The sequence below is a fragment of the Halyomorpha halys genome, unplaced genomic scaffold (assembly GCF_000696795.3).
Source record: "Halyomorpha halys isolate HHAL.00 unplaced genomic scaffold, Hhal_1.1 Scaffold725.1, whole genome shotgun sequence".
Classification (NCBI taxonomy): domain Eukaryota; kingdom Metazoa; phylum Arthropoda; class Insecta; order Hemiptera; family Pentatomidae; genus Halyomorpha; species Halyomorpha halys.
The window spans coordinates 180,766-204,943 of record NW_027110211.1 but is presented as its reverse complement, the minus strand read 5'-3'; the positions used below and the strand labels follow the sequence as shown (position 1 = coordinate 204,943).

Sequence of the window (24,178 nt, the reverse complement as noted above, 5' to 3'; positions counted from 1 at the left end):
TTAATTAAAAAATGATTAAATTACTTTATTTTTCCTACCTTAACTACACGAATACAACAGCAAAATTTAAAAGAAAATTATAATACGAATTAATTGATCTAAATATATAAAAGAAAAAACTAAGTATTTCGACAGAAAAAAGTGTTTTGTAAAATACTTATTTATTTTAAATTAGGTAATCTCAATTCAATTTTAAAACTCAGATTAAGAAATCTATAATTTTTTGTGGTGTTAAAAAAAAAACAATAAAATAATAGTATACAGTCGTAAATTTCAATAAAGATATATATTTTTAAAAAACACGTCTTAAGTAGTCAAACCAAATTTATTTCTACAGAGTGAACTAAATTTATTTGTAATTATAATCACATAAATAATTTTTTTTTTTTATATTGATTAATATAGGGAAATCTGACACCAAAAATAAACTCTGCTTTCTTTAACCATGTACAGATTTTTCGAAAATTTATCGGAAGTAACCGAAGTTTTTAGAACAAAAATCATGAAAACTTTTTCGGCATTCAACCGATCAACTTCAATTTTTTATGGTAAAAAAATGCGTTAAAATATATCAAATGGTACAAATCGGGCTCTACTAGGTTAATTTTAGAATCAGATATAAAAAAAATGCAGTTATAATTGTTTAAATATATTGGATTTTCTTTTCTTATTTTTTTTTTTATAATTTAGCCAAAGTATAATAGTCAAATAGTCAATTGTAATATCATTTAATTGAGATATAATCCGTCTTGCAACGGTACTGAAACATTTGAATTTGGGCAAAGTATGTACAAGTAAGTATATCTATATATTGTAAGTATATCAATTCGCTCTTTAGGCCAAGTAAAACAAATTTTTTTTTGTGTTGGTCGATATTTTTATATAAGGGGTTTTATGGGTTATTGTTATCTATTTTGCTGTATATATAATTTATTCTATTTTTTTTTTTTTTTTAAATCAATTCAATTTGTTCAACTCATTTAATAACACACTCAAATAAAAAGAAACAAATGAAATTTTCGTTACCTGCCAGAGGAAGTAAATTTATTTGCACATTTTCATAGATTAACATTTAAAGCTTTAAGATATCTTTATAGTTTGACTAAATTCAAATATTTTAGTACCTTTGAAAAAACGGGTTTTCGGATATTCTGATACCAATAAATTATACACATTGTATATAATATACTATAATAAATTAAAAGGCAATAAACATAAACAATTTTCGTTTATACTTTGCGTAGGATACTTGCGACGCCCATTTAAACCAGCGTATCTTTTTTTTGTTTTCGACCCTATCCGGGTGCATCATCATAATTATAATGATACGAATAAGGGTGCGAGCGCCCTTATTCGTATCATTATAATTAAAGGAGTAAAAATTGGAGTTAATATGAGATTAAATTATTAAAAAAAATTAATTTAAAACAGAAAGAGAATAAGATAAATGTTGTTAATTGAATTTAACATTCTTAAGTGCAATGTGAGCTCCTTATGGGTTGTAAGTTCATGTAGGAGTATGTAAGTCTCAATTCATTTCTTCAGTTACACCTTTAACATTGCCGACTGGAATACATCTAACATAAGCTAATCAAATTGCTGCTGCTCCAATATGTTAATAATAAGTTTGACCATCAAAGAATGCAATAGTAATGAATCTTTTTGTGCATCACATACTGCTAACACATCGTCATGTGACTACTATGTTTCAAAAAGATACAAAGGTCTTTCAATAAATTAGTCAAAACAGAAATAACATGATGCAGAAAAAGGACTTACTAATAAACGGAAAGGAAGTTGACATTCTAGTGAAAGGAAAAATAAGGGCAATGGATAAAAAGTGACAAGGCAAATGCATTAGGTATGATGAAGATAAATATAGTGAAACTGTCGTAAATCATGAAGTAAATGAAGAAATAAAGAGTCCAACTTATCCACAGATCCTTTTACACTTAACATCTATGCATTTTGATAGTTGAGATTCTGTTTCATAAAAGAAAACAGAATTTCGTAGTAGCCATGAGATATGTATTGAATCTTTTAGTGATCTTTACAATCTGGTATTAAATTAAGTACAAGGGCTTGGTGCAAAAAAGTACACTCCTCTATCAAATGTTACATAGTTAATGGGGACTGAGAGTTTTCACATTTAGGTCGATAATTAAAAGTGTACGTGATATACGTGTACAGGTCGAAGTATGAAGGTTTTATGCTGATCCAGAAAATTTTGCCAACATTTGTCCACGTAAATAAGAATCAACTGTTCACTTAAATTGCCTAAGCCTACGAAAGAATACTATAATACAATAGAAGATGGTTGTATAAGCAAGATCCACTAGAGCATAATACAATCCATATACACAATAGCATAGAGAGGGAGGGGAGGGAGGGGAATGGGAGTGGTCTAACAGCCTCATATCGATCAGTGAGGTGGATAAGGGAGGGGAGAGCCAATGCTGCCAACCACATCACTTTCCCCTCCCGGGGGTGCAACAGGGCGATTGTTACCGCTCTTATCGATAGCTCTTTTAACGGGTCAATGTCCTCTGTCTGACGTCATTGAATTGTTTATTGTCTCTGTCCATGAGGTAATAATTTTCGATAAAAAGAAATTTTTAAAATTTATAAATCCGTATTTTACGCACCCTTGGTCGAACGTCTGAAACGCCCCTCACAGTACATTTCAATAACATTCCAGCTATCCCTGTTGAACGAATCCGCGAACTCCGTTAAGACAAGCGATTAGAAAGAAACTCTCATCGTTAGCGAAATCGAAAATAAGTGATCTTGGTTTCCCAATCTTCAACATAACGAGTCTAACATAAACTTCAAATTTTTATCAAGAACTTAATCCATATGACTAAACTTAGCATTAGAACTTTCAAATGTCTTCTCTTCAATCAGTTTCTACAATCGAAAACCCTTCATCCAACCACCCTGATTCCCTACTACATAGAAAGGGAACTAGTACGGTAAATGGGTTTTTGTCAACCATTGAAGACTATCTCGAGTGGTAGTACCTAATCAATGACCTGCAAGACCTGTTCTGGTGTTAAAAGACATCCAAAGGTAGATTTACAATTAAAAAAGTATTAAAAAGTACTTTAAAGCAACCATGTTTTTAAATATTTTCACAATTTTTTGTTCCGATACTTCTACGAGTAAGGACCCACTGACCTAGAAGTTGCCGCCATGAACTGATAACCGGTGTGTGAGTATCGAGATTAATTTCGCTGGGCTACTGAGAAAAAAATATTAACAGAGCCAACAATAAAATTAGGCATCAAGTTCGGAATATCTCCTATCAAGCAGAATTAGGCCAATTTTTAACTCCTCAACCACAATATTATACTTACTTCCCGGATCGACAAAAAAGAAAATGGCTTCGAAATTATTCAACACCTATCATAACTTAACAATGAAGGTTTTATTTTTTTATTTTTTATTTTTTTATTTTCAGGCAATACTAGCAAGGAGTTCCGTCCTAAAGATTTTTATCACCCTCTCTCCATCCCTTTCTCAACATATTCATTTCTTTGACCTTTAATTCATTATTTATATATGCCAACCCTCAATATTTTATGTCACTATTCAAATTATTAAACCTTTAAACATAAATTTTCTATTGATATAACTAAGATATTGACACCTGGCAGGGACTCCACAATACCCACGATACCGAAATTTATAGACGAGTTTTATAAACAGATTTAATTCATAATACGAACAAGGATTGGTAGAATGGTGAACTATGGTTGACAAAAAGGGAGCAAAAAAAAAATTAAATTAAAATGAAAGACAGTGAAAATTAACGAGTTGTGCATGAACATAAGCCATACATACAGTATTCATAAACCCATTAAATAAATTATAAACATATGAATGAGTAAATGAGGCGTTCAGAGCTAAAATGGATCAAGTCCGTAATATTAATGGCATAAATTACAGTTCTGAGATGATCATAGTTGGTTATTAACACTAATTGATTCCTAATGAGATTCAGAGGATAATTTTCTTTTTATTACTGTAGTATGAAGGATAACTTAAATATGGGTCATAATTTGCAAATTCAAAGCATCAATTCCTGTGATTCGATCAACTGCCTAAAATTTAACAAAAGGTTTTCAGGACTATAAGCAACAACTATTTCCTTCTGATCGAAAACCGAAATAGGGTCTTAGTCCACTCTGAAAATATATTTCACCAACAAATATTTTCTTTTACCGCCACCTAGACCAACTTCATCATATATGAACAACTAATAATCTTCTATTTCTCTAATAACAATAAGAGATATATAACAGTGTCTACAAGTAATTATTGCATAATGATAAGACAAACATTTCACAGATCGAACTTATTTACATCTTTAAAAGGGTCTTTTTTTTTTTTTTTTTTTTTTTTTTACATTGTTTTAGATTTTTTTTTTTAAATAGAAAATGTGGTGATATAAAATGAACTTCTTCTGACGTTATCGGATTGTTTATTGTCTCTGTCCATAAGATAATAATTTACGCTAAAATGAGATTTTTTTTTCTTCTCTGATAAGAGTCCTCATTCAGTAATTCAGTTAAAAAAACAAAAAAAAAACAAAACAAGAAAAAACGTAATAAAGCAAAATATTCAAGTATCTGTTGATTTCTTGATTAGAGAAAATGAATAAAAACAGTTACATTTAAACAAATAGAACAACATATATATTTTTTGCACCCTTATATGTATTGCCGTTGTTATAGGAGGACCATTACACAGAAGTCCGAAGAGGGGGTGCCAAAGACATTCAAGAGCAAGAAATACGTCTATGACTTGAGGTTAGCAAATTATTGCAAAATAAAACGTTGAAATACATTAGGTGACGTGGAGAACACAAGTCAGAACAAGTTGTCTTTAATTATCATAGTATGTTTATTTATATCAACACTACTGCTTTTTTTTTTTCTCTCTTGCCCTTCACTTTTTATTAACAAGTAAATACAATATGAAGATTGTCCTTTGAATTCCAAGAGGGAATTTCTAATAAGCTTGACGAGAGTGTATGTAATTTTTTAAAACGAAGCAAACATAAATAGTGAGAGTTATCGTATGCTAACATAGTTTGTAGTTTTATAAAGGCCTTTAATTTAGTAATATTAATGTTTAAATAACTAATTTAAAAATGTTAATATCACAACGGAACATCAATAAAAACGTAACTCTAACAAAGGAAATATACTTCCTGGGATAGTTCTCACGATTTATCGTTTTTACTGCAACCCTTTCTACATGTCAACAGGTGTTATTTGTCCACTAATAAAATTAATTAATGTTCGTGTCATGTATCCTAAAATAGACAACATTGGATGCCTTTTATTTTTTATTAATACCATATTGGCTTGACGGGCCTTACATGGTTAATATAAAAGGTACTTTTTTTTTTTGAGTGAATTTAAGAAAAAGATGAAGAGAGAAAAAAAAATTGAGATAAACTAAAATTTTAGAGTGACAATAAGAGAACTGAAAATATAGAATTTATAACATGATGTCCTACAGCAGACTGGGCTTCAGTCTTCGGGTTTTGGTTGGGTTTCCCAAGTTGTAGGTCACTGCTCCTTTAACTGTAGGTTACTGCGAATGGAACTTCATGAACCTTTTTTTGATGCAATCCTCTATTGTCTCTATTTGTAATGCCCGGTGCAATATTGGAAGCCTTGAATGTATCTATTAAAAATTCCTAAAAATATCCTTTCATAGACAATTCCCTGCAACGAGTTAATATATGCCCCACCTTATCATATTACACATAAATACTTCTTATGAGAATTATTCTAGACTCTCGAGCAGTTGTCGAACAGAATTCAAAAGAAGACTAGTTGTATGCAGTTCAGAGTCTGTATATCCTCTCCCTTAAAAGTAAAACTTATCTTACACCACAGTTCAATCGCATTTCTGTAACTGAGATTAAAGCAACGCCTTAGATGAAGAGCTGTTTCCGAAATATTTTAAATAAAATTCGCTGAAACCAGCAGGGATTTACACATACAAGAAAAAAAAATTTAAGCTTAACAACCTGGTGGATAATTACGTAATTTGCCGATTTGACAAGACAGGAATCCTGGAAGGGTAATTGGTAAGAAGCGGTTATAGAATTAGAGACTTCAACAGGTTCCGGCTGTCCACCCACAAGAGAGGCCGAAACGAATCGCTCCTCATTACAATGATGGATCGCCCAGACCAGGTAGGCCGACCATTAGGCTATCAAATTGTTTTCTCTTTTGCTTTTATTGGACCTCTGAGGATGCCATGTCATCTTCTAGCACGGATGGGATTCCAACGGAATGACTTTCAAGAAAGGCAAAAATCATACTGAGGATGTTGATCGAGGTTTGATGGATATTGGCACAACTAACGAATCTAGATGGCTATGATTGAACACTCCTCCAGGATAGTTGAGGAACATCAGTCTACTGAAAGCAGGGTTAGGTCCGGGCGTGTCGAGCTGGTCTCTACACCGGTGGATAGCATCATCGAACTCAAGTTGCGATTCGGCAATAAGCTAAAAGCCTTCGATGCCGTCTAACAGAGTAATACAAGTCTAAAAATAGAAAAATAGCCGGTATGTTCTAAATAATAAAATGTAAAAAAGGAATTTTTTTTGTTTATATGAACTGGTCAGTTGCAAAACTAGTTTAATACCATCCAGATTTTTATACAGTAAGTGAAAAAACTTCGGTAGAGGTTATTTTTCAAGCTTCACAGACATTTGGTATTTTAAGAAAAAAGTTAATTCCAAATATTAATATCATTATTTTCCTAAATTCGATTTATGCATTATTTTATTTACTTTTTTTATTCAGTTTTTCTGTCATATGAAGGATTTATTAAGCTTTGGAACTGTAGAGATCCACAAGGTTGGAAAAAACAATACCTGACAAACATCAATAGGAGACTGGAAACAAAGATAGAACAGAGGGGATAAGTCCTCACATAATATAATACCACTTTTCTTGAAATTTTGTGTCTATTTAGTTCTTTAGTTAATTCTAAAGATAGTACCAAAGACTGCAAGTAATTCCTTTATATAGCCGTTCTACATACCTTCCTAAAAATATCAGCGTTATTACAAATTAATTCCAATCTAAGGTTCAATCAATGGAATACCGCAAACACAAAATAAAAAATAAATTGTTTTTGTCAGATGAACAAAAACGCTTCTTTTTAATTTAAGAATAGAATATCTTCCAGACAATTCCGAGAATATTAGGACCGAAAGATGAGGCAAATGAAGAATTTCCATGTTATGGGTCAGACACGCAACAAGTAAAAGTGTAGAAACAGCAACACTGTGATTTCAGAATATGGAAACTTTAAGCAAAATGTTTCACAATAAAAACTTCTAGTAAAGTAAAACAAAATAAATTTAATTATTCCGTAAAGGAGAAACAGCGAAAGTGATGGATGGAAACGATGCTCATTCAATATTCAATTCGAACAATTTTAATTAAAAAGATTAAAAATTTTTAAAAAAATCTAAATATTCAAGACCTTGGCATGTTTACACTATCCTGGTAAAATAATATCAAACTATTTCCTAATTTTCTATTAAGAATTTTATATTAATAAGGATTGATATATTATGTTAGGAGGAACATAACCGTTAAATTAATCATGTTCCAGTTACTTTTTTAGTCACAGCTGGCATTCACTATATGGGGTAATTCGGCCACTTATGTGTGGGACAATACCACGATAGGGAAAGAGCAAAGTCTTTTATTTTCTAACTATTTTATCCTGATTTCTAAACTGCAGGATGAAATATTTTTTATTTTTCAGGTATATTTTTAATAAACATTTAAAAACAACTGTTATAACCAATAAATAATAACTTTAAAGTTTATTTAGTATATGTTTCAATAAAGATCCCCTTTAAGTCTAGGTTTATAGGGGTCTAGGTGGTGACAGAATTACCCTACTACATGGGTCAATATCTTACCGTTGTATAAAAATTTTATTCTTTCTTTTTCTGACGCTATAAATGCAAGATAATTTAGTTTTGAATACATATTTAGGTTATAAAACAATTGAAGCATTCAATAACTAGCATTAAAGTTTTAATCCACAAAAAATTACTTTTGGTGGCACCATTACCCCAATTAACCTACTCTCATTTATGATGCATTTAAGTTAGGAATCGGGTAGCTCAGTGTGTAAGATGCCGTGCTATTAACTCCATGGACGAATCCAGCAATGACAGATAATTATTTATTATACCGTAGCTGTGAGTCAACCCTATGGGTTTGGGAGCCCTTCTAAGGGCCACCCAGCCACTATAGAATAGGTAACCTTAATTAGGGAAAAACCTAGAAGTTAAACCATCAAAAAAACTCCTCTCCTTGTATCACCGTTGTTCAAAGTTGTTCTTCCTTACAAAGTATTGATCCTATATGGGGTGTAGCGGTTCACATTATATATATTATATAATTTAATTTAACCTGTAATATAACGCCAATGTAAACCAAAACAGTACATGCGATAGGTAAATAATTTTGTTAATCCTATGATGGTATGGCATCGTTTTTATTGTGATTTTAACAAGGATATAAAAGTTTTTAAAATGTTTATGACATTTTTCAACTATTTTTCATATAATGAAAACATTAACAGCTGTACATAAAATCAAAAGAAAAAATAATATATATGGAATCATTTAAAAGTAGTAGCCATTTATTCTAATCAAAATACCTACAGAAAATATAGTATGCTAATAATAAATCAAATATTAAACATTTGTGTAATGCATTATCGCTAGTAGCCAAGGCAACATGCAAACAAATGATAAAATATAGGTTATAGGAAAAAAAATTACGATAGGTAATAAATGGACAGATTCTGTAATGAAAACTTTATCCACAACATCCAGAATCCGGTGGCTTGTTGACGCTTGCACCAGCTTTGATCTTGACTTGGGGTTTGTCCCCTTCGACGCTCGGTGGTCCTATCCTCTTCTTGATCTCCCCAGCCATCTTCATAAAAGAGTTCTCCACATTATTGCCGCTCTTGGCAGACGTCTCCATGAAGGGTATCTTGAACTTGGCCGCCAATTCTGCCGCTTCCTCCTCACTAACTTGCCTCTTATCCGTCAAATCAACTTTGTTACCTACCAACAGTTTGTTCACATCGGGTGAAGCGAACCTCAGTATCTCTTCCATCCAAACTTTAAGATTCTCAAAGGAAACTCTATCAGTGCAATCGTAGACGACAATGATACCGTGGGCTCCTCGGTAGTAACTCGAAGTTATAGTGCGGAACCTCTCTTGGCCGGCAGTGTCCCAGATCTGAAGTTTGATAGTCTTTCCCTCTAGTTCGATCGTGCGGATTTTGAAGTCAACTCCGATTGTACTGATATAAGATTCCGAATAGGTGTCGTCCGCGAATCTGAGGAGCAAGCATGACTTACCGACTCCTGAATCGCCGATGAGGAGCAACTTAAGCAGATAATCGTACTCGGTATTCATACCCTTAAGATCGGCACAAGTTTAGTTCACATGCAACATTAATTGGTTAATACACGTATAAACATATGAGATGTATTGAGGAACGCTAAAGCCAACGTCGGTCATATGACAACTGTTCAAACACGAACCGAGGGGAGGTTACAATGGCAATCATAGTATATATAAAACATTTTAAAAAATGTAGTAATCAAAGCTTGCTAAATTAAATCTAAATATATTTAATAACTAAAAAAAAAATAATTCTAAACCAAACTAAACATTTTTTTTTTTTTCACATATAACGAAATATCTCGATAAAACTAAAAAACACTGTTTACCCTAAAGATCAAAGTAATGAGTCTTATCCCATCATAAGTTAAAAAAACTAGGCTTTGAAAAGTCACTTATCCATTCTCCTCAAGAGTATACCGGAGACTATCAATGAGTCCTTGACGACTTTAAATACTCATCGAACACAGATGGAATACGATATTAACTATGACGACATTTAATTCGAAACTCCTTTTGAGAAGGCGTTTCAAAATAAAGGTTAAAAGACTCAACACAACTTAAGATTTATAAAGTTATATCACATTTTTACAATTCTTTCTTCTGTAAATAAGTACCCGATAGTGGTAATATTTGATAGTTATGAAATGGCAGTGTTTCATTATAAAAATCTGAAACAAAATGAGGAAATTATAACAAAATTAAATAATAAATTGAAAAACCTAGTGAAAAAAAAATTTGCCAAACCCATGGCAAGTTAATGGCCACGAAGAGATAGGGTCATCGCTCCCGACTTCCAAGTTTTATTTAATTATCCTGTCTGTCTGCATTCTTTATATTCCACGGCGAGGCATTGATTTATCGCGTCGCGGAAGTTGATGGGATGATAAAAGGGCAAACAATTAAGAAGGTATTTCCGTATAATTTACTCTGAAAGTATAAAGAAATTGAAGGGTTCCCTGAACAAAGGACACGGGTCTGTAGCATATATGAGCATCCAGAAACAAATACCGTTTTTGTCATAAAAAATCAGAATAATTTCTCAAATTCACTATAAATATATCAAAAAAGGAATAAAGATACTTTTCTTAATAATAAATAGATAAACAGTATCATATCATGAAAATACCTTATTATTTTATTTTTATTTATGAAATTAAAATTTTCAAAAGTATAAAAAATAATGAGAAAGTGGAGGGGAGGCGTCATGTCTTCATATCGTACTTTTTACACCTTTCTTGTAGGTAATGATAAAACAAGCTTTTTGTTCAAAAATGACAGGAAAAAAAAAAAAAAAAAAAAAAAAACCCTCACATTTGGATACCAACTTTACGAGTATCACTAAATCCGACTCACAGTGTAGAGGTCTTCGTGATTGAAGCCATTCAGTTCAGTCTGGTTTTCGAATGATCACTGCCATTCCAAATAACAGTTTAGGGATTCCGTCCATTAAGTATCTCTGAAGCCGTTTTGAACATTTTTTTTTTCTCTTTCATTGTTTCAAATGAATTGGACGATTTATTGCACATATATATAGTACGGTACTATCGATCCCTTTCCTGTCTATCGGAAGTGATGGATTACGAAGAATACTGTATCAAAAGAAAGGTAATTAAGGTACAAGTGATAAAGCCCAATTTTCATTCTTCAATTATAACTGGAACTTAGAAAGAGTCATTAAAAAAATTAAGAGGATTCAAAACGGGGACAAAGGAAAGTCGAATCGAAATAAATTGGGTTTAAAGATTTCGATAAGGACATCAAAACCCAAGTACAAGTAAAGTTGGGTACTGTTAAAGGCCAAAAAATAAATAGTTTTTGAGTGCCCGAATTAGGTACGGTTCAGATCTCATTCAAGGCAACAGCACCATAACATACTTACGCGACGATTAAGCCAACTGAAGAATTTCACTCGACTACCGCAAAACCAAAAAGGGGGTAATACATTTAGGGGTGTCATATAACCAGCTAATTTTACGGACGGCATTTGTGTAAAAATAAAGTATTGCGTGTAATAAATAATGATTTCGAAAATAAAGAATGGTAATGGCGAAAAATATTCGGACCGAAAAAGGATGAATTAACGGGAAAATTTAGAAGATTACACAACAATGAATAAAGGGACTTACACCCGTTAAATATAATTCAAATTATAGGATTGCGGCGTATAAGATGGGCGTGTAAGGTTGTAGGGCTTAGTAACGAACGTATCCCTAAAATTTTAATAAACACTGAACCAACGGGTAAACGTCCGAAGGATAGACCGAAACATAGATGGGAGGATTGCGTTAAAACTGATTTAATGGAATTGGGTTTGGACGGGCATCACTGGAAGGATGTATTCAGTGAGCAATTGGTGGTATCGGCATCGAGCTTTCGGGTTCGTTAGGCCATCATTATCATTTGTGTTAACTACACAACCAATTTTTAAATTCAATGTTTTAAGATAATCAGTAATATACCGCGGGTATTTTAAAGCAACATGAGCTCAAATTACTGAAATAAATATTTTATTATATTTCATAACCTCTTTATATTACAGAGATGCTAGAATCAACTAGGCCGTGGTGAGAATCAACTACATGGATATCTATTCATATTTTTACTTGAGGGCCACATACCAGGTCATTACGAAATTCCGTCAATATATTGACTGTTTTAGGGGTATATTGTAGCAATAATATTAACTCGTGTGTTACTACTTTCAATAATATTGGTCGTGTAAGGTAAACTTTTGATATAATGAAGTCAGTAACAGTTGGTTAAATTAACTTATGATGATCCGTAACAATATAGACAATCTTATAAAACTTTATAATTAAAACCCTTTAAATATAAAATATTGCATATATCTATAAATATCTAACATTTGGATGTTAAACATTACGGTTACATAATATATAATTTACTATAATAACAAATAAACACCATAGTTATTCAACTCCTTCGTAATATTGGTAGTAAAAAGGGATCTTGCCATTAATAATTAAATATATATTTAATATTATATGTACAAATAACACTATAAAAGATACTGGAGGAAGCTTTTATCTTCAACATGCATAATTCATAGTTGTTTTGTAAACAAAAAGAAAACAGGAAATTGTAGTAATGTTTTAGCTAATATATAAAATTTATCTAATTTTTTATATAACTTGCTTAAGAGATAAACTATATTAAGAGATCTACCTCGATCTCTGTCAGAAGAGATTAGACATTATTAGGGCAGAACATCATATAGATAAAATACAAATATATAAAATTTAAAATAAATTAAATGAAATTAATTCTTTGATATCAATATGTACATTACAGTAGGTTACGATACAATAAGTCGTATAAAAATTAAAATGAAATAACGGATTATAATTAGTTCTTCCAACATTCTATCAAATCGTACAATTAATAACGATTAACATCCTTTATGATTTCAAACAGAAATAGATAAAAAGACCAGTAATATAAAAAAATCTTAAAACACACAGCTTACAATTCTGAACTGATAGAGCTTAGAGAAGAAATCGAATTTTCCTGTGATACCACCAAAATAATTGACACTCCTTTCGATATGATACTTTAATGTATCGATACCTGATTCCCATTTATCTAAATTCTAGTCAAAGGCAATCGATTAAAATATAAATTACCAATACATAAAAAAACTAAAAACGTTAAAATAAAAAATAATACAATTTAAATAATAGACCGGACTACCGAAACATCCTATCTATTGAAACGGGATAGTTATTGCATATCTCCTCTTAGACAGATCAGTGGATTGTTAGTGATGCCAATAAAAAAAATAAATAAATAAAACTTAGTATAGTAGCCGGGTGCCTTCCACTAAATGCTATGGGTTGCAAGCATATTCAGTCCCATGTAACTGTGAGCGCCACCATTAAGAAAGAACTGAACGTGTGAATATAAAGAAAGTATATACCTGGGTTTTTAGAAGAGACTCTATTTTCATTCAAACGAAGAAGGCATCAAACTAATATATCAAGCTTATTTATTTTTTTCTATAGATACATCACTAATACGTTTAAGGAGATATGCAACAACATCGCGTTGCTTAGAACTAGGAGTCTAAGATAGAGGTATTTCGGTAGAGAGGATTATTTTTTAAATTATATATTTTTTTAATATTGATGCCTCAAATTATTCAACAAGATGGATGTTTTGAAACAAGTAGAGCTCAAAATCTTGAAAATTATTGCATTAAATTTGTTTAGTTTGTCCATCTGTGCTTAGATAAAATTTAAAACTAATTAAATATTTTTTTGAGTAATTTAACAAATTGCCAATTTTCATGTCTCAAATTATTTAGGCGCACGAGTTCTCACCAATAATTCGTATGCCACCTTAAGGTTTAAAAATATGTTCATGTACGGCCTAGCTATGTAGTCTGTACGGGTACAGTTCAGTGTAAAGATATGTTTACTGTTAGCTGAATCATTTTTTTTTAATTTTATTTATTTATTGATATTTACAACTGTATAAAAAAATACAACCAGTAAATTTGATCATAATGACATAATGATATGATACAGGATGTAGAGAAACTACCCAGTAGTAGAACTCTAAAAACAGTTTACAATATAAGGTCACGAGGCCATCTTCTTTTCAGGCGCCTCGGAGGATTGCCAGGAATGGAAGAGGAAGCAAGGTTAGAAACGAGTGGGTTTGGGTGGTTAGGGAGTTTATTATGGAAGGAATAATATCGGGTTCGGGCTAGATCGGTTATATAAGGAACATTTAGGTCCTTATAAACCATCCATAAAGGTTTTATTAGTAACAAAATAAGGAGCATTAAGGATTTTGGATTGTAAAGATTGAATACGAGAGGAATTCGAAGGTTTAGTGGAGCCCCAAAGCTTAACTCCGTATGTCCAGATGGGCCTTATTATTGTCATGTAGATCAGTCTGTTAGCTGAATCTAAACTGTAAAACTGAAGTGATAATTTCCAGAGTGACAACGTAATTACTTATTATGTAAACTGTTACTTAAGCCATGTTACTTAGCCATTATAAAATATGCAGATTAACCAATTCTGTTTGTTGACTAGAATTTTTTGAAGACATTATATTGTTTATGAGAATAATCATGACATCATTTTGAATTATTAAAGGAGAAAAAGTACATCTAATGCGCGAGCTCTCGCAGAAAAAAACTAGTGAATAATTATTAATATAAACTGCATGAAGTTTTCAATATGAATTAAGAAATAAAATAAGCAATGAAATGATTTAAGACGTGAGTCTGATAAAAATAATATTTTCCTAGCTCTAACACACATTAGCAAACTTCCAATATAGGTCGAACGATCATTAGATCACAAACAATTTTTTAAAATATCCAAACTCTTTAGGACAAATAGAGTATAATTCAACAGAATAGGAAACAGATGACAGAAACTAGAGTAGTATTATTTATTTAAATAAATAAGACACTTTCTTTAAAATGCTGATTTGTAAAACTGAGATATAAGGAAATAGACCAGACTCACGCGACATTGAGGGTTACAATCAGAGACATATTTTATCATAGCGCCCCCCGTAATTTAAGTAAAAAATCTGTAAGGAGTGAACGTCGATTTTTACAACTTACAACTAATCAAAGATAGAAACTCCACGATGGTTATCAAAGGCCATCAGCACTCATCCATAACTGAGCGAATGACTAAGGAACAATCTCTGAGTAAGGATTACAAGGCTAAAAATAAATAATTATTTTTCACAATTTTTTTTTTTTCAGAAAAATAAATATTACATTAATCGATTTTATATTCTCGTAATAATATGAAGTGTGAAAAATGTAATCTATCGTAATTGAACACGTACAATATTCCTCGATGAGTAAATATATATAATAATAGAAATAATCAATCATATTTTTTTATTCAAAAATACAACAACTTAAATTTCTCAACCAACACATTTTTAAATAAAAATGACTTTTTTCATTAAGTGGTGGTCCCATAAATAAAAACTTGACCCCCTCTTCTCACCATGGTTAGATTAGGTTAGTCACCGGTAGATAACTGGGAAACATCTCCTACGCTGTGGAGTGCCTTAAAAAAAATAAAAACATCCAAAAATATGAAAACAGATAATCAACAAAGAGAATTTTATAATTTATGAAAATAAGGAGTTTTTGTTTAAAAAGTATTTGTCTTATATTGAAAAGTTTAATATGGAATTATAAATACTGTAAAACATACCTTGTCGTTCCAAATATTTAAAGTAAATAAAATTTGTCGATCGAATAAAATTAAGCTAAGTAAAATATGCAAAATTATTACAATTATACAATCTTAATATTATGAAAAGTGAATCTTCAGAACTAAAAAAACCGTAAACACGAGGACATCTGGTCCAAAACTAAAAAAGAAAGTGATGCTCCTGGCGCCCAGCCAAAAACTGTATCGCTGACAAAGAATCGTCTACTCATCCGGTGAGTGAACCTCTTGAGTCAACATATCTTGAGTTCATACCAAAGACGAACTGAATCTTGAATTGCCATAATCGAGTAATATAAAATAAAAATTACCTCAATATTGAAGCAGAAAGGCAGGGTGCGAAACGTCTGAATCTGACAATAACGGGTTTCGTATCGTTCTCACTTTTCTTAGAGCTATAAATATAAACTATTAAAGTATTTGCAAATTAACTTAAGTAGATGGCAAGAAAAATACTTTGTTTTTAGTTCAAAATAAATTTTTATTTTGTATAAAAAACTTATTTCTGGAAAAAAGAGTAGCAGTATAGATGGCAGTAGAGGGATCATAACACAAAAATATTATAAAAGATTATATATAATAATTTATATATAATATTAAAGATTTATATATATTAATTCTTGAAACCGGTTATTATAATTTTAGTCTCAAAACAATTTTTATTTCTTCATAAGTCCGACGTTTCGGCCATCCTCAAGGACAAACTTAATACAATTTCAGAACCACTTCATTTAAAAAAACAACATTATGCCTAAAAACACTATTCTACCCAGTTCCTTAATATCAGTCCACAAATTACCCTAATTTGCTTATTCTTCAAATTAAATTAAAAATTAAAACTTTTTATCACGGTCAATATCTTCTTCAATATATTAAAATATTTTATTTTATACCAGATCGGCCTGGTGGGCCTTACATGGTTGATATAACCGTTATATTATATATATTTTTTAACAGGGGTATAGTCTCGTACAAAAGACATACCTAACTATATACAATGTTGTTATTAAAAGAAGAAAAAATAAATAAATAAATGGGTAAGAGTAATGCTATTAAAATATTGTTGTTGTTTTTTTTTTAAATGAGGTGGTTATTTGGAGTTCTGGCAATGGTCAGATTCTCCACTCAAGTTGAGTGTTTGCGGCTTTAGTGCACTTGCTCAGCCTCCACTGGCTCATTACCAGTGATGCGGCGAGAGGGATGCGCTGGGATCTTTTGAGCTCTCCTCTACCCCTCACACGTGGGGGATAAAGTGGGCTCAGGGATCCTCAGGTCTAAATCTATAAAAATGAGGTGGTTATAAAATTATAATAAGATTGCCCTTGAGGATGGCCGAATTGGCCAAAACATCGGACTAATAAAGAAATAAAAATTGGATCAAATTTATTTATTTAAACAAAAAAAGTTTTAGCTGAAATCCGATTGCATTTTCTTCACAAATTATTGACATGTAAAACCAATTATCGACAGGAAATGGAACTGTTTATTCACACCATATTTGGAAACATTCAAGAGAGTTTATTATGAATAAAATATAAGTATTTATTGGTACAAAATTACCATAAAATAACTTCAGAACATTTTTAAACTTGTTATCTGTAACTAAAAATTACAAAACGGTAATAGAATGGAAATTATACATGGTATTATAGTAGGTAGGTATACTTTAAAATTAATTTCAATATTGGACTTGGAATAGCAGGGATCTTTCTAATCGAAATATACAAGGTATAACCTTCTCCACGTTCTTGCTGCGAAATTATAAATTTTTTTTGCTTGATTTGTTTTTCCGCTTTCTATTACAGCTGAAATTTTTACATTTTTTCATTATGGCCTTCTCCAGTTGATCTATTTATATCCTTCTGTGGAACCTTTAGTTATTTTAAAAGTAACAGTTTCATTCAGTTACAAATGAAAAAATAAAATAAACTGTGGTCGAATATAAAATACATTTTTAATGTGTAATCCATAGCTATTGACACTATGTTTAAATAATTAGGGTAGTTGATAGTTTTTAAGATAGGATAATCAACAATCCTGGTAGTTGTTGCATTAATCGAATTTACATTTGGAAGTTAGGTTTATTGCTATAAAAAAAAAATTGAAGCTCATAAAAATAGCACGTCGAGATAGAATAGACTTTTTTAGTTACTTTTTAGAGAAATCGTTATAATTACGGTGAATGGCTTTATCTTAAAACCCATAAACTTCTTCCACGCATTTTATAACTCAATAAAAATATCATTTTGAGAGGAATCTATAGCCATCGCCAATTAGTTCAGCTTTGAAATGGCAGAAAGTTTTTTTTTTTTTTTTTTTTTTAAATATTTATTTATTGCTATTTTCAACTGTACATTATAATACATTTAGTAAATCTGATCTAAGTTAAATTGGAGTGATACAGGCGTGTAGAGAAACTACCCATTGGTAGCACTCTAATGACATTTTACATTAGCTGGTCTCGTGGCCATCTTCTTTTCAGGCGCCTCGTAGGATTGTCAGGAATGGAAGAGGATGCAAGGGCACAAACCTAAAAAACCATTTTGCTTTCAAACGCAAATGACTTTTTAATTTTCAATGATTTTAAGTCGCAATTGTCAATAATCAATAATTCTAAGTCACAGGCCAATAATCGGTGCTTTACCCTATTCGTTTAATTTTCCGGTTATAAAATCCAATAGAACACTATCAAATGAAACGGAAAAAACGACACAAGATAAACGGAAAATCGAACATTAGTGTCAATAAAAGAGTTATTTCCTTTTAAAGTTTACAGCATTATCAAAAGGTGATAAGATAGACTAATCGGGAAAAATAAAAGTTAAAGAGATTTGCTGAATTAGTTATTCGAATGTGCTTATAAAAAAAAAATATTAATCTCAAATGATTCTTCTTATTAGCACCTGAGGGGGAAAAAAAAGTTACATTTTTTCTTAAATACTCGTTTTAAAAAATATAGATTAAAAAAAATAGATGGCTATGCTTTGAAAAAAACGTCTTAACAGAAGCTTCTATGACTACAATATGCAGCATTATTAATTATTAAGAACAATTTAATTTATTTTAAATGAAAATAAATTGTATGATGAACTCCCCCCCCCCAAGATATTATTTAAAAAAACTCAGTGATTATAATTTTTAATAGATATTCATGGAGCTATTTAAGCTCAGAATTTTCCAAATAGATAGTAACTAATAATAGTTATATCTCAGAATTTTTTTAACTTCTTCTTCAGTCAATTTTTCTAGGTTATGTACCGAAGGTCTTTAAACAGCATAATCACATATTACCCAAAATAGCCGGCCTTATTTGGATTATACAAATTACTGGTTTTTATAAATATTATGACTGGTATAGTCATCACCAGTGTTCCATAATAATCTCGCTTATTTTTGTTGTTATTTAATTTGAAGTTATAATAAATATTATTTGATGATACATTTTGTATTATAGGTACAGATTAAACTGAGCTGTTTGTCTTATATCAATTTCTGACTTGATGTCTATTTTTTTTTAATTGTACTTCAGTGTTATTATGAAGAAACCTGGTACCACAATACAACTTACTCTCTATTCAATTATTTACCAGCAATTATAAATTATTATAAAAATTGTGGAACCATGTTGTAAAGAGGATGTTGCTTAACAGTGATGTTTTTAACCTGGGAAAATATTTTTCCTTTTTTTTTTCTTACGTAGATACTAATCAAATTCTTTCATAGTATATATATCCACTTTTTATAATTAATAACAATAAGAGGTTGCTAATTATTAGAAATAAACAAAATCAATTTATCCTAGAAGTTAAATAAAAAAAACTCGGCTTTTAAGCACTATCATACTATTTCATATGAGAGACAATGGTTCTTACCCGGAGTTCCACTAAATAATTCAGGAATGAGTCATTCCACGTCAACTCAACCCAGTTTTGAACCATACCATCTCAGATTTTGCTAATTCTGTTGTCATCAACATCCTAGCTTTTTCCTTAGCTTAGCTGAAAAGACATATAACCTCATTTGTATCCATACGTTTCGTCACAAAAAAAAAAAAAAGTTGGGAACTACTGGTATAATCTAACTGACTTTAACAATTAAATTTTACACGGCTAAATTAGTTTGGTCAAAATCTTTGGTGTCATTTTTGAGAAAATGGTGAAAAAATTATAAAATTTATTAAGTAAGGAGAACCTTTGGAAGTAAGTTTTAGTGAAAAAGCTACTGTAAGCTAAATGCAAGAACACCTAATGTATGTCCCTACATTAAATTTTTAAAAAATCCATTCAGTATAATGACTGAATCTTAGTAATGATTATATTGCTTTTAAAAATTACAAATATATTTAAAGAAAACTAAACTTATAATGATATAAGGATAAACCTAACGATTTATAATACCAGACCGTAGGAGCTAAACCGAAATGATTGTGGGAAGAGACGGAAAGATCTCTTGATAATGAATTAATGGTTAGATAACTCCATGGGAGAGCAGCATTAGAGATTATTGCTCCTGGAAGTATATTGACCTCTACAGCTCTGAGCACAGCTCTTCTTGAAGGCCATCGAACATGATTGGAAATTATTTTATAGACGATGAAAATGGGTACCTACACCTTCCAAAATAGATGAGACAACTTTATAGGTGACACATGAGGTAAATAATGTAATCTTACATCCAGAAACGAGTCATGACCTAGTTCCGCCCCTGTGACAGCTGACGTGAAGAAGTAGAGATGGATAAGAACATACCAATGAAATACTTTATCACAGAAATGTGACGAACTTGAAGTAAAAATTTGAATCATCCTTATACAAAAAATTTTAAGCTATTTTTATTCTGGCAACAAATTAAAGGCAACACTAACGAAATTCTGTCCTTCCAGTTATCAGATGTGATTCATCGCCCTAATTAAATACTGCATTCTTTATTTATTTTTTCAATATTAATAAAATAATAATAGTATTTATTTGTTTATAGGCCAATCCTCATACAAATAGTCTGCCAGTATAGTAAATACTTAAATATACCAATATCCATATTAAACAAGAATATATATAAATCACAAAATAGTAAGTCTAAAATTGTTTATTTCAGTATCAATAAATACAATTAGCCCAATTTTACTTCGATGAATGTTTAAATATCTTAAAAATAGAATGTTTGAATTCTTATCAAACAGGTGGTGCCACTATAGTAATAAAATACGAAATTTCTGTTTGAATGTGAAAAATTAAATGCTAATGCTAACAGAGACCTAAATAAACCTGCTCAAATTGGGGAACAAACTTAATTCTAAGCAATACTTTAGTGATTTTTCAATTTTAAAATATATTTTAGTTATTTATATCATTTATTTATATGTTTTTATTTTTTTTTCGGAGCAGACTCCCATTGTTGTCCTATGATGCCTAACCATGTTTGGGGGGCCAAAGTTTTTCAGTTTGTAAGACCGCCACTCAATGAAAATAGTCAACGTAGAAGTGTAGCTGTATTTTCAATCCCTCTCCTCTGAATAAAGAATAGATTATTTTTTTTTTTAGTTTGTTTTTTAATTCATTGGTTTTAAAAAAAGGGTTAATATTTTCTACCACGTTTTTTGGTAACATTATAAACTTTGAATCAGAAATATCTTAATTTTTAATATTTGAAATGATCCTTTATTATAACTTACAGAATAAATATATTAACTAGTCAAAATACACAACATTACCACAATAAATAAAAATGCTCCATTTATTCTATAATTTACCAATTATATTAGACCAAAACTCCATAAAACAAATATGAGTAATAATAATATTATTTGTGCAAAAATAATAATGCAGTATAAAATTATTAAATCTTGTCTATTAGTTTAATTATTACAGGGTTTGAGACTTAATCCAATAATTATCGAACATGGATACGATGAATATAAAAATTGAAATCGATAGTTTTTCCTAGATTCAATTCTGGGGATCGCTAGGTCTGTGGTCTAGGAGTTACTCAATAACCTATCCAATGATGAGATTGTAATAGAGAGAGAAACACCGTAATAGAGATAGCCTCATCGAAACAATTTCTTTGAGCCAAGGAAATCGAACTTTCTGATACAGTCATGTACATCAGAAAAATATCATGATATAGTATTACGAGTACCTATCCGTTCAACTTGAATAAAACATAAAAATGGGTAATGTTTACTTCGAAAAAAAATAATAATAATAATAATAATAAAATAAAATTAGAAGTGGAAAACAAACAATTTTGGATTGTACTAAAAAAATCAAGGAAACCAATAAAAAAAAAAGTTTACGTCATTTATTTTACTACACCACCAAATCTTTTTCAATTAGAATTTCTTTTGAAAAAAAAACTGATATTATGAATATTCAGAGGGAACCACTGCCAGTTATATCGCACTACCTACGTTACAAAATATCGATATTTACATACGCACTTCCCATCCTCCCCTCTCCCCCCACCTTTCCGGTCCATCATTAACTTCCCCCACTAGATCCTGAGTACGCCCTTGTACTGTAATTAGATACAGTTCATTAGTAAATGATGGTCTGAGTTATGGTAGATAATATTTCGTAGAGCGGTCTATTTCTAGACTGATTTCAACAGAGGTGGCAATAGAGAACAGATTTTGTAAAAAAAAAAAATATATATATATATATATATATATAAAGATAAAACAGAGTGAGCGATGAATAGATATTAAAGAAAAAATAATTTGTGATTCCATTATTTAGCTTACATTATTTTCTTATTCAAAAATTTTTAACGGTTTTTTTGTTTAGGTTAAAATAAATTTAAGAACGAATGCGTATAATTCTGAAACCAGTCGAATCGATTTTTAAATTTTTATTTCTATTATTTGTTTTAGTAGTAGAATATCACGTTTTAGTAAGAGACAGAAGAAATTCTTCTTAATCTAGTACCATAACTGTTAAAATTAATCAAACAATAGCGATGATTTTGAAATTCTACGCCTTAATTTACGCCTTATTCATGCTTTAAAATAAAAAAAAAATACAAGAAAAGTTACAGATCACTGGCTACATTAAGATAACGAAAGAATGTGGCTGATGGAGTTTATCAGTGACACCTTCAACTTGAAAAATCGATAGATTGCAAAAATAAAATATTGCTTGGTAGAGATTTAGTTACCAGAGCGAGAAAGTTAAAATATGGCAATTATGTTTTTACTTAATATTGGGCCGTACTGAAAAATAAGAAGATAGGAAAGATCAAGATCAAGAAAAAATTAAAAATAGTGACCAAATCACCAAAGGAAAACTGGTATACATTTACAACTTAAAAACCTAACTTGTATACGTAAGTGAAGGAAGGAAGGAAAGTGTTTTGTAAAAAAGTTTTAAATCTAAGATATAAATTTTTTAGAAAAAGTTATATGTGGCAAGGGCAATTAGCCTCAAATTTTAAGATTTAAAAAAGAAATGACATCAATATTGAAGGTGGAATCCTTGAGAATGGCCTGAGGGCCGAAACGTTGAAGAAATTTTAAAGAATAAAAGTTGAGAGGAAAAAAGATCAAAATTGATTTAAATTAAAAATAAAATAAACCACTCTCTAACAACCATATATAAAATAATTAATTCTTATTTTTAATTAACATTAGAACTTTAATAAGGATGGAAAAAAGAAAAAAAACTTTAAAATATCAGCACAACGGAATGAAACACAGAAAAAAAAATGTTAATTTTTACTCCTTTTATTATTTCCAAGGAACAAACCCTAACAAGATGCACATCTCATTTTATTTGATTAATGTTTGAATTATAAAAAAAAATTATTCAGCCATCTGTTATTTCCACCCATAGCAACGCGTTTTTTAAAGTATTTAAATTCATTTTAAGCATGAATCTTAGAGTTGTTACTTTATTTCGTTTTAGAAACTTCATAATGTTGGATGACTACATAAATGTCCATTTAATCACATTTTTATTGACATTTAAAATATTCGTCTTTGTATTGACCTTTTCTGGGACTAGTTTATTGAATATTATTTTTTTTATTATATGGCAAATAAAAAATAAATTAATACTGTATTTAATTTGTTTTTTAAAGTACCAACAAGAATAATGGGAATGCTTTCAGGCACAACTCATTTTTTTTCCAGCTATAATATCCTGCTAAGACGACTCCTTAGAAACATGTAAGATAACACCAGACAAGGACCTTCTAGAGTATCGTTACTAGAAGCAGCCGGCCGGAGACGCCTTAACTAACTCTTCTAATTATACAGAATGTTGAGGTGGAGAACAGGCATCAGCCGTGCCGGAGTCTTCCACCTCGAAATAGTTAAGATTAAACAGAACTCAGGCATTCGGCGAGGGGGGAGGGGGAGAGAGGAGCACTGCCAAATTGGTTTAATAGCTACTAATGGAACCATCCCATCTGGAGGAGAGGTTTAGGGGGTTTTGGTTTTTGATATTTAGTTTAAAAAAATAT

The 24,178-nt window shown here is 30.6% G+C and overlaps 2 protein-coding genes across 3 annotated transcripts in view; both read right to left on the bottom strand.

Annotated features, from left to right (window-relative positions):
- Gbeta13F (guanine nucleotide-binding protein subunit beta-1) overlaps window positions 1–24,178 on the bottom strand; it is a 117,064-nt gene that overhangs the window by 75,546 nt on the left and 17,340 nt on the right. The gene's annotated exons all lie outside the window — the stretch shown is intronic.
- LOC106685701 (ras-related protein Rab-1B) lies at window positions 8,864–9,631 on the bottom strand. The gene has a single exon (XM_014428518.2). The coding sequence runs from the start codon at window positions 9,489–9,491 to the stop codon at window positions 8,880–8,882; it is 612 nt and encodes a 203-aa protein (XP_014284004.1). The 5' UTR covers window positions 9,492–9,631; the 3' UTR covers window positions 8,864–8,879.

Bases quoted from the DNA above. Each gene is read 5' to 3' on its own strand.
- LOC106685701 (XM_014428518.2), bottom strand. From the start codon at position 9,491: ATGAATACCGAGTACGATTATCTGCTTAAGTTGCTCCTCATCGGCGAT.